The 15,554-nt window shown below is 49.9% G+C and overlaps 1 protein-coding gene across 1 annotated transcript in view; it reads left to right on the top strand.

Moving 5' to 3' along the window:
• Nucleotides 1-15,554, top strand: part of Soga1 (suppressor of glucose, autophagy associated 1) — a 66,939-nt gene that overhangs the window by 21,683 nt on the left and 29,702 nt on the right. The window contains exon 3 of the mRNA XM_059261788.1: nucleotides 2,906-3,064. Within this exon, the coding sequence (XP_059117771.1) occupies nucleotides 2,906-3,064 (159 nt within the window). The remainder of the gene's footprint in view (nucleotides 1-2,905; nucleotides 3,065-15,554) is intronic.

Raw genomic sequence — 15,554 nt, 5'->3', positions numbered from 1 at the left:
TTGTGGTGCCAGCCTGGGGAGCAGCTAACTGGTTCTATAAATGACCTGTGAGAGCCCAGGGCCCCGGGACCACTGGAAATCTGGGAGGGGAAGGCAGGGCCAGGCCGTGGTTCCTGCTGCCCACTCCGGCTGCGGTGGTGCCCTTTGCTTCCTGGCCCTCATGGAGGCTGCAGGGCACTGCAGGGATCTGAGCTTGCGCACTCTTCGGTCTAGAATTCTGCAGCTTGGGGGGATGCTTTCTTAACATGGGGCCCTGGGGTGTGGAGAACATAGGACAGGGAGTCATGGGGACAGGGAGAGGATCCAGGAACTCTCATGGGGACCAGATGCGCTTCCCAGACAGAGGCTATGGTGGATATGGGACACCTCCGATCCCCACCCCCCATAGAAGCATGTTTGGGAGAGGACCTTGACCCTAGTAGCCCTCTTTAGACAGTGGGGCAGGGGGCAGGGGCAGCTCCCCACACATGTTCAGCCAGCCACTCCTTCATCATGTGCTGGATCCTCATTTGTTTGTTCACCCAACAAATAATTATTAGGCATTTAGTGTATGCCGGGCCCTGAGCTGCTCCTGGGACACACACATGAATGAATCCAAACAGGCATGGCCTTGGTCTCTGTGGTCCACCACTTCCACCCCAGTGCCAAAGCAAGATGAATGAATGAATGAATGAATAGAATGTTGGTGAGGAGAGGGCTTCCTGAGTGACCTAATAGCCCCACATTGGGGACTTTAGCCATAAGCCTGGGCCAAGGTACATAAAACCAATGCAAAGAGGCAAAACAGTAGTCAGTAATACAATAAAAATGCTTTTGTGGCTGGGCGGTGGTGGCACACACCTTTAATCCCAGCACTGGGGAGGCAGAGTTGCAGGCCAGCCTGGTCTACCGAGCAAGTTCCAGGACAGGCTCCAAAGCTACACAGAGAAACAACAAACAAACAAACAAACGCTTTTGTCGCTGGGCTAGAGGTGTAGCTCAGCTGACTGAGTGCTTTGCCTAGCAGGCACGAAGCCTTGGCATTGGTCTTCAGCACTGCATAGACTCAGCAAGGTGGCATACGCCTATTAGCCCAGCACTTGGGAGGCAGAGGCAGGAATATCAGAAGTTCAAGGCCATCCCCGGCTAGTAGCAAGCTCAAGGCTAGGATGGGGAGAAGACTTCCTGGCTGGAGATGTAGATGAGTGGGAGCGTGCTTGAAAGTCCAAGGTTCATTCCCAGCCCAGCCTGAAACAAAAATCCCTGTAGAGATGGTTCCTTGAACTTGTGGCCTTTGAGCTGCTCTGGTGGTTCTTAAGTATCTTACACAATCAAAACTAGGTCATGAAACTGTGAAATAAATGCAACTTTGTAATACATTAATAAATAGAGTGGATTATTTAAAAATAATAGTAAATAAGAAGCCTTGTATTTTTTGATTACCTTCTGGATTCCAGCCACCACCCAAGCGCCCCCGATGCCATTTACTCCCCGCAGCAGCCCTCATGAGCAGTGTATCCACCCATTTATTGCTGACCACATGGCCAGTGAATGCTGGCACTGGGCTTGAATCTAGTTTTCTTCTCTGCAAAATCTTTTCCTGGTATCGAAGGTTGGCCTACCCTACTTTACGGGTTGAGGAAAGCTTTGTGGCCCGGGGTGGCTACAGGGGAGGCTTGTGGGCCTCCATCTGGCGTCCTCAGAGAGCTTCGGGCTGGAGGGGGCAGTGGGCAGAGGACGGAGGAGAGGCATGCCCAGTTTCCTCTCAACTGTTGTTTTTCCTGGCCTTCCCTGCACACTGCCAAAGGGGTCTGTGCTGAGTTGGGCTTGGGCCCAGGCGGAGGGCAGAGCCAGGGAGGGCCTCTTTCCTTCCAGAGGGAGGAGGCGCATGGTCATTTCCGACACTGGCAGGCTTGGGTGCTGGGCTGTCTATGCTACACAGGTTTTGCTGGCAAAGCCTTCAGACTCCTGGGGGACCCTGGCTGTGCTGGCCGCTCCAAACTCCAGGGAGTCCCAGTCCAGCCCAGCCATGCTCGATGTGTGTGACCCTGAAAAAGTCACTTCTGAGCTTCTGTAAAGTGAGGGCAGGACTAGCATCTAGGTGTTAGCAGGGCCCAGCCTACCTGGGGATAGCATCTATTTGCGTTTTACCAGCTCAGGAGGGCTCCCTTCACCCCACCCCAGCCCCCCTGCCCTGCCACAGCCAGCAGCAGCAGGGGCAGGACAGAGGGGATCCTCCAGAGTCTGGGGTGCTTTTCCTGCTGAGCCTAGACCTGGGATTAGAGACTGCCACTCTGTTAGCTGCGTCCGAGGGATACTTGGACACTTGTCCAGCCTCTGTCATTCTAGCATGTTCTATATCCCAGAACAGGCCTCAGGGTCACTGTGACCTCCAGCAAGTCATGCCTGTCTCTGGACGTCGGTTCCTGGGAGCAGCAGCCACAGGTCATCAGGCACTCACTGTGGCAGGCGCCGGGTGAAGGCTTTGTGAGCAATAGCTGATGTGATCCTCCTGTCGGCCTGAGATTGCCCTGTTATGCTGTACCCATTTTATACAAGCCGAGAACACTGAGGCACGGGGCCAGGAAATGACTTGCTGAGGGTTACATGCTGCCCATTTGGTACTGGGCTTCCAAACTAACCCTCTTCCCTCACAGGCTCCCCCAGCTGAATATAAAGGCACCTGTAAGAACAGAACAACCCAATATGTTGCCCCCAAAAGCTGGGTGCCTGGGTTTGGGTTTGGGGTCTGTTAATCCCCAGATTCATGGCTCTTGGGTGAGTCTTAGGACCCCTTGTGCCTCAGTTTCCCTGTCTGCTGAGTGAGGGTGATGAGGTGACACTGACTATGGTGGGATGGTCACTGGGACTCCAGGTGTGTCCTCCTTCAGCTTGAACATTCTCTCTGTCTCCCACCCTGGCTCAGGTTTCTAAGGACATCTCCATGCGGCTTCATAAGGAGCTGGAGGTGGTGGAGAAGAAGCGGATGAGGCTGGAGGAGGAGAACGAGGGGCTTCGGCAGAGGCTCATCGAGACGGAGCTGGCCAAGCAGGTGCTACAAACGGAGCTGGATCGTCCCAGAGAGGTGAGGGCTACAGCCCAGCTGGCCCGGGTGGGTGGGACGCGCATCTCCGCCTGATTGCTTGTGGACCGAGATGGGTACCCTTGGGCCTCCCTGGCAGTGTTGATTATCCATTCATCCTTCCAGCATGGATTTGCTGAGTACCCAATCTGTATTCTACACTGAACGTTCAGAATAGAGTGGTGAAGCCGGGTGGTGGTGGTGCACAACTTTAATCCCAGCACTCGGGAGGCAGAGCCAGGAGGATCTCTGAGTTCTAGGCCAGCCTGATCTACAGAGGGAGATCCAGGACAGGCACCAAAACTACACAGAGAAACCCTGTCTCAAAAAAACAAAAAACAAACAAAAACAAAAAACAAATAGAGTAGAGTGGTAAGCAAGGTTCACTTACTGGGATTAATTACTCTCCGGGATTATTGAGGGTATGTTCATCAATGCCCAGCATACAGATGAGGGAACGTCTGTGCCTCAGTTCCCTCATCTGTAAGGTTGGGCAGTTGTTCCTGCTCACTGAGTGGGCTGCTGACTAGCTTGTGTGGACGTGCTTTAGGGACTAGTGTGCTGTCGCCACTTGGTTTGAGAAGGATGCTAGGCCAGGGTCTCCCACTTTTGTCTCTGAATGTGACTCCAGACCCCATGTCCCCCATCCTGGTTGATGTCAGCCTCTCCTCCTGCTGTACCCTCCTCCAGCTGTGAGTTAGGCTGGATAGTTTATCTCAGAAATCTTTGCAAAGGCCCAGCAAAGCTGTGATCCGTTTCACGGCTGAGCAAACAGCTTCCTTCTGGGAGAGGGAGGTGGGTTCTCAAGGTCATGCAGACTGCCGAGACTTTGCAGAATGCCAGTGGAAAACCATCAGCCCGGGTGATGTAAGCCTAAATACTTCCTGATTCCAGGGGGAGTGTGTGTCCAAACACTAGGTGGCCTCTGGCCCCAGAGGCACAGCTGGCCTTCAGCTGGTTGGCTGCTCATTAGGCATCCCACGCTGTACATTTTCTGGGGCACCCACCTGCTTCCCAAGAGGGCCAGAATGCCAGCAGTCCAGAACGAGACATCACGGTCCCAAGGGCAGAGCAGTCCTTTGGCTGCCCTTCACACTGGGCGAATTGTTGCCATGTGCCAGTGGCCCGCAGGGCGGAGAAGGGAGGATCTACCCTGAGGGTTGTTGTGGGAGGTTTCCTTCCTTTGTGCCCATCATGGACAGCCTACAGCACTGGGTGCCATCTGTACACAGTCTTGTTGCTCCCATGTCTGATGGTGAAAAGAAGGGACGTTACAGAGTACCCTTAGAACACAGCCCGTTCTTCATGCACAGATAGGGAAACTGAGGTCCTCAGCTGCCGCTTGTTGAGTTTGCCCCAGGCTTTCCTTGACAAAGATGTGACTGAAGCCACTTCCCCTCTCTGAGTCTTAGCTCCTTCCTCTAAGACAGTGGTTCTCAACCTTCCCCATGCTGAGACATGTTCCTCATGTTGGGACCCCAACCATAAAATTATTTTCGTTGTTACTTCATAACTGTAATTTTGCTACTGTTATGAATCATCATGTAAATATCTGTGTTTTCTGATGGTCTTAGGTGACCACTATGAAAGGGTCATTTAACCCCAAAGGGGTCATGACCCACATGTTGAGAAATGTTGCTCTAGGATATCAGGATATGAATAGTTGCAGTTTACGAGACTGTTTTGGATCACTAAGAAGTTTGTGTAGGGCTGGAGAGATGGCTCAGAGGTTAAGAGCACTGACTGCTCTTCCAAAGGTCTTGAGTTCAATTCCCAGCAACCACATGGTGGCTCACAACCATCTGTGATGAGATCTGGTGCCCTCTTCTGGCCTTCAGTCATATATGCTGTATATGTAATAAATAAATCTTTAAAAAAAAAAAAAAAAAAAAAAAAAAAAAAAGAAGTTTGTGTAACCAGAGGGACCAGGATGCAGCCCAGTGGTAGAATCTGTGCCTGGCACATGGGAGGCCCTGGGGTCAATCCCTAGGGCCGAAAAGAAAAGAAAACAAACAAAACAAAACCTTTTGAGTGACTATAGAATACTCTGAAGAAGTTAGAAAGAATAAGGTCATGTGACCATTTCTCAGAACCCTAAGGACAGAGTTACTTACTGCATCACCCAGCAGTTCCAGTTCTCAGTATATCCCAAAGAACTGTGAGCAGGGACACAGAGATGATCGAGCCTCCATGTTCATAGCATCATTCACAGTAGCCCAGAGACAGAACAACCCAAATGTGATGATGGATGGATATACAAAGCTGGGTGTGTATGTGTCATGGGACAGTTGTTTAACCTGGAGGAGTGAAGTGCTGATACCCACTACAGCGTGGATGGGCCTTGAAAATATCACGCCATGTGAAGGAACCCAGATACGTGAGGGTAAACGTTGTAAAGTTCCATTTATCTGAGAATCCTAGAGTCGTCAGATTCCTAAGACCGGGAGTAGAGGTACTGGGCAGGGGAGGAGAGAGCCAGGGCTGACTGTTCAGTGGGAGTGGGGGGCAGAGCTTCAGTTTGGAGCAATGGAAGGGCTTTGGAGACAGATTGTGCTTGTCATACAGAAGGAGTAGATTTAAGCCGGATGTGGTGTTACCACCTACTGTCCCAGCACCTGGGAGACAGAAGCAGGAGGATCAGGAGTTCAGGTCATTTTTAGCTCCACAGTGAGTTGGAGCCACGCTGGGCTACATGAGACTCTGTCTCACAAAGAGAGCCTGGGTTCAAACCTTAGCACCAGAAAAACTAGAAGTAAAAAACAGTAATTATATGTTAAATATACTTTACCACAATAAAAAAGAATGTTTGAGATGGTAAATTTATATGATAGAACCTTTAACCACATGTTTAAAAAGTAGAAAAATATGTACTGATATGAGAAGGTCTCCAAGGTATCTTGTAAACCAGGGAAGGAAATGAAGGAGCTAGGCCTGGTGGCCAGACCCATTATCCCAGCTACCTGGAAGGCTAAAGGGAGGGGATGGCACATCCTAGGCCTGCCTGAGCTGCAGAGGCAGTTGAAGGCCAGCCGAGGCAATTTAGTGAGACCTTGTCTTAAAATCAAAAGTCAATAAAGGGCTGGGAACATTGCCCAGGAGTAGAACACTTGCCTAACACGCACGAAACCCAGGATTTGAGACCCACTAGAGCCAAAAAAGAAAGTTACAGAATTGCATATATTGAAAAATCCCACAAGTTATTTTAGATCTCATACATACCAGGGTAGGGTGGACTCTTGAGCTATACCACCAGCCCAAAGTTAGACTCTGTGTGTGTGTGTGTGTGTGTGTGTGTGTGTGTGTGTGTGTGTGTGCCTGCTTGTATGTCTGTGCACACCGTCTGTGTCCAGGTACCTACGGGGGCCAGAAGATGGCACTGGGATCGCTGGAACTTGAGCTGTAGGCGGTTATGAGCTGCTCCGTGTGGGAGCTGGGAACTGAACTAGTCCTTCTGCAAGAGTAGCAAGTGCTCATAACTGCTGAGCCATCTCTTCAGGCCCCTGGGGGTTGAATAATCAGAATGTACAGTCCCAGTAGTTGGGAGGCAGAGCCAAAGGAGATTAATGTGAATTTGAGGCTAGCCTGGGCTACAGTGTAAGACTGTCTGACAAACAAAAGAGTCAAATAAAAAATGGACTGGAAAGTAGTTCAGTTGGCAGAGTGCTTGCCTAGGATAAATGAGATCCTGGATTCAATATACAGTTCCAAATAAAATGAGCGTGGTTCCACACATCTGTAACTCTAGCACTCAGGAGATGGAGACATGAAGCTTGGGGTCATCCTTGGCTACATAGTGAACGTGAGGACAGCCTGGGATACATGAGACAGTGCCTCAAAAAAAAGTACTTGAGCTAGACATGATGGGCACTTCTATAGTCCCATTCCAGGGAAGCCTGGGGGGAAGATGGCCTAAGTGCAGGAGTCTAAGGCTAGCCCTGATAGCACAGTAAGACCTTGTCTTTAAGAATAAATCAAAACGTACTTGTGAAATTAAAGAACAAAACAAAAGGTATTACTTGTGAAATTAAAATTTTTTTTTTACTACATTTAAAAACTTTACTTTGGCTGAGCGGTGGTGGCACACACCTTTAATCCCAACACTTGGGAGGTAGAGGCAGGCAGGTCTCTGTGAGTTCAAGGCCAGCATGGTTCTCAGAGTGAGTTCCAGGACAGCCAGAGCTATACAGAGAAATCCTGTCTCAAAAAACCAAGAAAGACAAAAACAAACACCACAACTTTATTTCTCGTGTGTGTGTGTGTGTGTGTGTGTGTGTGTGTGTGTGTGTGTGTGTATCTGTGTCTGTCTACAGCAGGTGTGAAGAGGTCAAATGATAACTTGAAGAAGTTGGTTCTTTTCTTCCACCCCATGGATCCCGGGTACCAAACTCAGGTCACCGGGGTTGGTGGCAGGTGCCTTTACCTACTAAGCAGCCCCACAGCCTTACTCGTGGAGCTTCAAATGTAAATTTTAGGTTTTTAATGTAAAGAGCCAGAATTGACCCCGACACAGAGTAGGTGCTGAAGAAACCTGTTCTCTTTCCTGGGAAACAGATGCCTCAAGTCTGGTCTGTCCTGATGTGTGGTGTTGGCTCCAGATCCTGTTTATGTGCTGTTTGCCCTCTCCTCCTCCCTCTCCTTCCTGACATGGTTGCTATGGAGACAAGGGTCCCTCAGCACTTCTTCTGCAAGAGCTACAGTCCCATCCTCACGACCTGCCTTTGCCATCCTGACAGGTTGCTGGGGCGATGTTGTCACCCGACTGGGAATGGGAGCCCCTGCCCTGAGCTGATGCTTGTTGCTATGGAGACAGCTCGTGGCGAGACAGAAGGGAGGTGGCATGCCCTGACGGCTATCTGCAGTGGCGCTGTGGCTCAGCTGGGCTGCTGCTTAAGAATCGTAAAGGCAGCTGCCCCTTCGTCCACTCTCATCCCCCTTGTATTCAGGCAGAAAGCCAGTGCGAGTGTGGTTTGTCCTCACATAGCTGCTGTGTCTGGGTGCTTACCCTGTGCCAGGCACAGCTTCCAGCCTTGCCCATGCGCCTTCATGATGTTTAACCCTCCGCTGTCCCTGCTTTATAGGTACTCCTCCTTCATGGACATTTTAAAATTGCAGTTCAATTCGGTGATCACACAATACACCATCTTATAGTTGAGTCTCATAGATTGATGTTGTATTGCTATCACCATGATCTAATTCCAGAAGACTCTTGTAAGTGACCCACACCTGTTAGCAGTCACTCTCTACCCCTCCCCTCCAGCTCCTGGCAACTGCTGGCCTGTTTTCTGTCTCTATTGATTTGTCCATTCAGGAGATTGCATTCAAATGGAATCAAGCAATGTGTGATCTTTGGTGATGGGCTTCTGTGACTTAGCCGAAGGCTTTCTGGATTTAGGCATCCATGTTGAAGGACCTCATTTCTTTTCATGGCTGGGTAATAATCTATTGTGTGGGCTGAGTGCCTTATATTGAATAGATATTTGGGGTGGTTTCCACTTTCTGCTGTCATAAATAATGTTGCAAAGGGCATCCGTGTTCACTTATTTTGTGATTCTGTATTGCACACAGCAGCGGAACTGCTGTCTATGACAGACTGAGAAAAGAGAAGTAGGGGATTCAAACCCGGGGCCCTGGGTCTCCCACACTTGCGCTGACTCCTACCAGAGATGCTGCTGCCCTGGCCCTGAGCCATCAAGGGGCTTTCTCAGAACCCACATCAGTGATTTCTCATCTGGATTTCCTCCTTGGTGGGTGAGAAGAACACTGCCAACCACCTGGGGGCAGGCCCTGGTTCTGCTGCTGTGTGATGTGTTCCGGCCCCAGTCTGTGAGCTGCAAGGCAAACCCAGCCGTGGAGCCACGGAGGCCTGGGTGTGAATCTTGGCTTTGCTGTTTCCTTGAGAGCAACTGTAACCTTGGGCAGATGGCGCAACAGCTTTAGTGCTTGCTTGATCTGTTTACAAAAAGGGAAAATCAGCCCCTACAGCTTAGGGGCGTTTGTGAGAATTCAATGAGGCAGGCTGGGAAGTGCTCACCATAGAATCAGCGCTTGCTAAATACAGTATGTACTATTACCGTTACCATCTCAACCAGCCACTGGCTGGCGGCCTGGAGAAGCCTTCGCTGCCTCGCACAGGGGCTCTCCCCATAGCACTGGCAGCTGCACGTGGAAGAAACAGCTACACAGAAAACCGTCGATGGTATTTGGTTTGGGACACAGTCTAAACTTATTTTTCCTGGCTTTAGGGTGGCTCAGAGGCTAAGAGAGCTTGCTGAGTAAACATGGCGATCTGAGTTCAAATCTCCACAACCCACATAAAAAGTTAGGCATGGTCTCAAACAGACCCGCAACCCCAGCACTTGAGTGAGGAGCAGGGAACAGGAGGATGGCTCAGGTTTGCTAGTCTCCAGGTTCTGTGGGAAACCCTGTCTCGAAGGAGTAAGGCAGTCAGTGATAGAGTGGGACAGCCGACATCCCGCTTCCTTGTGTGTACAAAGGTGTGTGCATACACCACACACATATATTTTACATACATACACACACGATACAATTTAATTTTTTTTTCCCTCCGTTCAAGTGATAATCTCTCCGAGGATTTTATGGCTTGTCTGCCTAACGATCTGGCCATGCTGCAAGGACTATACCTCACTCTAGAGATGCACCCCAACCCATGTCCCCCTTATGGTCAGTTTTGTGCACACGCAATCTGATGTCAGTGAGACTTATATGGACACCCCTCCACATTTGCTAAATTGGCAGCAAGGAAGCAAGGAGGTGTTGGGGGCAGAGGCCCCTGAGGTGTGTTTAGGCAGCTCTCTCCAGGCCTTAGGGTGCTGCCTGGGAGTTTCTGGGAGCTTAGGCTCTTGCTGGGATGGATTGGACCAGGGATGCACAGAAGTGCTACCCAGGCTCCTCATAGTGGCCTCATGAGGAGTGGGGAGTGTGCCTTTGGGCTGGGTCCTGCTGGACCTGTGGCTGCTTTCTCTCTGGAATACTGGCCCACCCTAAGAGGCCCAGAGCCAGAACATTGCCTTTTGAGCAGGACTGGCCCCACCTCTGAGGGCTCTAAAAGGGAGCTCTGACAGACCTTGGCTGCCGCCCGGCCAGCTGCCACGCAACAGATGGAGGGCGGTCTGTGTGCTTGTAAAACCTGCCTTGGTTTCCCTCCTGAACTCAGGGCAGTGCAGGAGCCCCAACGACTTCCACATGGTGAGAAAGGGTTCAGTCCAAGACAGAAGGACTGGGACCACTGTAGTCCACCTCCCAAGGCGCAGCTTCATGCTCTCTGCCTGCCTCCATTCTGTGAGGTTCCAGCCTCACAGCCTGCCTGCTGCTGGCAAGGTGTGCCAGGGCTTCTTAGAGAGCTTTGAAATGAAAAAAACAGTAGGCCTTTCCCTTCCCCCAACAGATCCACAAACAGAGAATCAAATCCTTTCCAGGCTCTTGCAATCCAGTACTCTGAGATTCCGACTTGGGAGGTGAACAGATACTCCCAATAGGATTTTCTGTGTGTATACAGACACACTTTTATGTATATGTGTGCATGCTTCTTTAAATTTAAAAATGTAATATAAACTTAATGAGGCAAAAATCCCATTGCAAAAGCCCATAGACGCATACCTGGCATAACTCTGAGGAAGGTTCCAGCAGGCTCTGGCTACACTGCCTGCCCCTGAGGCAGGAAACTGGGGACCATTGCTTCCCTCTGTCCTTTGTGCTCTTTCAATGTCACCGTGTGACTGTGGCATCTATTCAAAATGACAGAACCGGTATAAAAATATACAAAATAATGAAAGCCGTACCCAGCCACTCCCTTCTCATCTGCCTAACCTGGGATTAACAGTTTGCTTTGTATTTTTCTGGGTCTTTCCCTGTGTTTAACAATGCACCTTTCTATGTCTTTAAAAAGTAAACAAAGACGGGTTTAGGTTGCACACGCGGTTTCTGTAATGTACAGGATCATGTTGCATGGATGTAGCCTTTTAAAATGCTGGATGCTTTTGGGTTTTCTTCAGTCTGAAGTGCTTATTATAAAAAATATCACAGAATCAAGCAAGCATAGGAAGGGAAGAAAGTCCCAAACAGAACCATCTATTTCAATCTTAAACACAGAGCCACAGGTCTAGAAGGTGCTCCAGAGGACGCCAGTTGACAGGAGTCCCTCAGGGAGGGGAGGAGCATGGGGGCAGCACGAGAGGAGGCCTTGGCCTTATCTACTTGACATCTGTGCTTTGCTGGGGTGTTTTGGGGGTGGGTGGGATGGGGTGTTTGCTTTGTTTGGTTTGGTTTGTCAAGACAGAGTTTCTTTGTGTAGCTCTCATTCTGTAGACCAGGCTGGCCTTAAACCCAGAGATCCACCTGCCTCTGCCTCCCGAGGGCTGGATTAAAGGCGCACACCACCAACCGCTCAGCATGACTATATTTTTGTATGTTATGTATGCACTCCTGTTTTGTTTTGCAATAGGGCTTGCTATGTAGTCCAGGCTCACCCGGAACTCACTACGTACACCAGGCTGGCCTGGAACTTGCTATGCAGACAGGCTGGTCTTGGACTTGTGGCATTCTTCCTGCTTCTGCCCCTAAGAGCTGAATTGGCAGTTGTGTGCCCCTGTGCCCGGATATTCAGTTGGGTTTTTAGTAACGTTTTATTGAGATGTAATTAACATACTGTGACTCTGCCCCCTCCCCCTTTTTATTTGCAGTGCTGGGAATTGAACCCATACCAGCCAAATGCTCTGCTGTTAAGCGACATCCCTAGCCCAAGTTTGCCCTTTTAAACTTCACAGCTAGTGGGTTGCACAATTGTGTATCCATCCCTGCTCCCTAATTCCAGGACTTTTTTGTTACACCCTTTAAAAAAAGCTAACCTGGCATTTATTAGCAGTCACTCCCCATTCCTTCCTCTCTCAGCTCTGGGACACCATTAATATATTTTCCATCTTTGCCAATTTGCCTGGCCTGGATAGTTTGTGGAAATGGAACCTGATGCTACGTGCCTGATGTTGTGTCTTCTTGGACACACACACACACACACACACACACACACACACACACACACGCCTAGATCCCTAGACAGGGAATCGCACGACAAACCAAAGTCCAGCTTTGCAAACCAACAGGTTTTATTGGAGTTACTTCCAGGAGTATGGCTGAGGGGTCACTTCCAGGAGTGTGGCTGAGTGGTTACTTCCAGGAGTGTGGCTGAGTGGTTACTTCCAGGAGTGTGGCTGAGTGGTTACTTCCAGGAGTGTGGCTGAGGGGTTACTTCCAGGAGTGTGGCTGAGGGGTCACTTCCAGGAGTGTGGCTGAGGGGTCACTTCCAGGAGTGTGGCTGAGGGGTCACTTCCAGGAGTGTGGCTGAGGGGTCACTTCCAGGAGTGTGTCTGAGGGGTCACATACAGGAGCAGAAATGACTCAAAGACAGCTGCGTCACCAAGGCCCACCCCAGCACGGGTGACAGCTCACAGAGCTGGGAACCTGGAGCTCACCACACAGCCTGCAGGCCGCTCAGCAGGTTGGGGGTTGTCCTCCCCAGTGACTCTGGTCGGAAGTTCTTCCAGGCAGCTGATCTGGTCTCGGGGTTTTTGCAGCTTTTCTCCTCTGAGAGTTTTCTTTGGGGTTCAGCTTCACTTTGTGTGAGAGGGACTCTCAGCTTTTGTTGCTGACTCTGGCAGAGAGGGGCCTAGTGAGTCTGGTCAGTTTCAGGGGCTTCCTGAACCTATTTTGTGTTGTTTACCTTCCTGCTTAAGGAGCTTCCTGCAGGATGGAAAAGTTTTAATCTCAGAGGAAACTGTTACACAGCAGTGCCTGCCATGTCTGGGTGGCCTGGCTCACTTCACATGGTGTCTTCAAGGTGCCCACGTGGCCCTGAGCATCAGGACCCCACTCGTTTTTCCTGTGTGAACACACCAGTGGCTTGCTCCTCCGTTCCTCACTTGGAGGCCTGTTGGGTTGGAGACTTTGTTTGTAGGTTACTTCCATCCCTGCACAGTGGTTATTTGTCACACTGTTATTTGTCACGACCCCTCAGCCATTCCTGGTGGGTTTTTACATCATCTCATGGGTGCATATGTGATAGCTGGGAACGCTTCAAGATCTTGGTCTCTTCACTTCCTTCCTGGGATCAGGGGGACTTGGTGGAGCTGTGGTCACCTAGCTCATGGATTTCTAGGGAGGCGAAGGAGTTCCTCTGTGTGGGTTCTCCAGAATCACAGCAGAGGCCACAGCCAAGGCACCACTCAGCCTGTGCGAGTCTGACCCACAGCACCACCTCATCACTCCACGGGAGTCTCCCTCTGAGCTCTCCGTTCCAGGACCCTTGTTTTGGTGAGCTTATTTTATGACCCCCATGCCTAAGTCCTCTTTTGAAAGATCTAGGGCTCTTTTGGCAGCCGGGTGGCAGCCGGACTCTATCTCCATCTTCCTTCCTCATTGGTGTTCCCAAAGTTCTGTATGACCTAAATGAGTTTTAAGATAGACCTAGAGTGGGCTGACAAGATATAAACACCAGACTCGGGAAGGAGCCCTGCGGCTTCCCAGCAGCCTGCCTAGCATAATTGGTAAGCTCCAGGCAAATGAGCAACTCTGTCTCAGAAAAACAAGATGAAATGATGGAGAGTGTCTGAGCAACTGAGGTTGTCCTCTAGTGTCCACGTGCATGCAAACACACACACAAACACACAAACACACACACACACATCCATTTGTGCATGCATACATGTGTGCACACTGAAGTTGTCCTCTAGTCTCTACATGCATGCAAACACACACACACACACACACACACACACACACACACGTGTGCACACTGAAGTTGTCCTCTAGTCTCCACATGCATGCAAACACATGCATTTGTGCATACACACACATGCCCACATGTGCACACACACTAGCAAACACCCACATACACACACACACACACACACACATGATAGGGCCAACTCGCTTTGCTGGGAAGTGACTTTAACCTTGGATGGCTGAGGCCTACCCCAGGCCAGTTACTCCAGACTCTGAAGCGACGCCTTCATTGGTGTTTTCCTGAATCCCCAGATAATTCTTCCCTGCATGCAGGTTAAAAACCACTATGTTAGCTCCACTCATCAAAGACACATTTTTCTCCCACCAAGCCTTTGGAATGCAATCAAGAGCTAGGTCAAGAATTAGTCTCAGGTTGGCTTTGTATTTGCTACAGAACTCTGGTCAAGTTCCTGCTCCTTTCTCAGTTTCAGTAAAACAGGGCTTGATGAACTGGAGAGATGACTCGGTGGTTAAGAGCCCTGGCTGCTCTTCCAGAGGTCCCAGGTTCAATTCCCAGCTCACAGCCATCTGTAACTCCAGATCCAGGAGATCCAACGCCCTCTTCTGGCTTCTACAGGCACTGCACACATGTGATGCACAAACATACATACAGGCAAAACACTCCTGTACATAAAATAAAAATATGCGAACAAACAAGTCTTGTTTTTTGTAAGTGGCCTGCCTACAGTGATGGGGAACGAGAGGTGACAGTTGGCATATCTAAAACCCCTGGGGAGCATTTTCAGAAATCCAAGTGGGCAGCCCAACTCAGAAAGTTGAGAACAACCCAAGTGTGGTTTCAAAAGCTGGTGGCATGAATCATCCCTCTCTCGGGAGGAAGTGTTCTATGGAATCATGCGTCTAATTGAATGACTTCTTTAAACAACAAGAAACTTCAGCACTGATGATTGTAGCATTTCCTCAAATTCCCCACCGTGGGGCTTGTGCCGTTTTGCACCCCTGCCAGCAATAAATGAGCCTCCTTGTTTAGCTAGAGCCTCACCAATAGGTCGTATTGTTAGGTGGCTTGGCGTGTTGCCAATCTGGTCATTGAGAAGTGGTACCTCGGTGTAGTTTTCTTTGAGTGTCTCCATCCTGAGTGGGGCCAAGCATCTCTCCAGGGTTAAGATGGATTTGCCTTTCTTCTGTAAACTTTCCCCCACCCTGAACTGGGGCTGGAACCTAGAGCCCCATGCACACTGAGCAAGCTCTCTCCCACTGAACAGCATCCCCCAGTCTTTCTTCTGTCGTTTCTTTTAGTGAGACTAGGTCTTAATCTGTGGCACAGACAGGCCTTGAATTTATGATTCTCCCGTCTCAAGCTCCTGAGTAACTGGGAGTAACTGGATTTATAGGCCTGCCCGCCCTGGGCCTGACTTCCTGTGCTCTTTCTTATATTCCTAACCCATTTTCTCATTGCAGGTATTTTCACCAATTCATTGTTTATTTCTTAACTCTGTGTGTGTGTGTGTATATGTGTGTGTGTGTGTGTGTGTGTGTGTGTGTGTGTGTGTGTGTGTGTGTTTCTGAAGATGGAACCCAGGGCTTGGAACACATGGGGCCTGTTTTCTAGCACTGAGCTGTGCTGGGACAGAGATGGTTTGTTCTTCTTTGTTTTGTTTTTATCTGGGTAGTATTTCCTGTGTAATCAAATGTATTGATCCCCCTCCTCCGAAGCTTCTGGGTTTTTGAACCTTTG

This window comes from Peromyscus eremicus, chromosome 4 (assembly GCF_949786415.1).
Source record: "Peromyscus eremicus chromosome 4, PerEre_H2_v1, whole genome shotgun sequence".
Classification (NCBI taxonomy): domain Eukaryota; kingdom Metazoa; phylum Chordata; class Mammalia; order Rodentia; family Cricetidae; genus Peromyscus; species Peromyscus eremicus.
The sequence above is the reverse complement of the archived record's forward strand: the minus strand, read 5'-3'. Positions and strand labels throughout refer to the sequence as shown.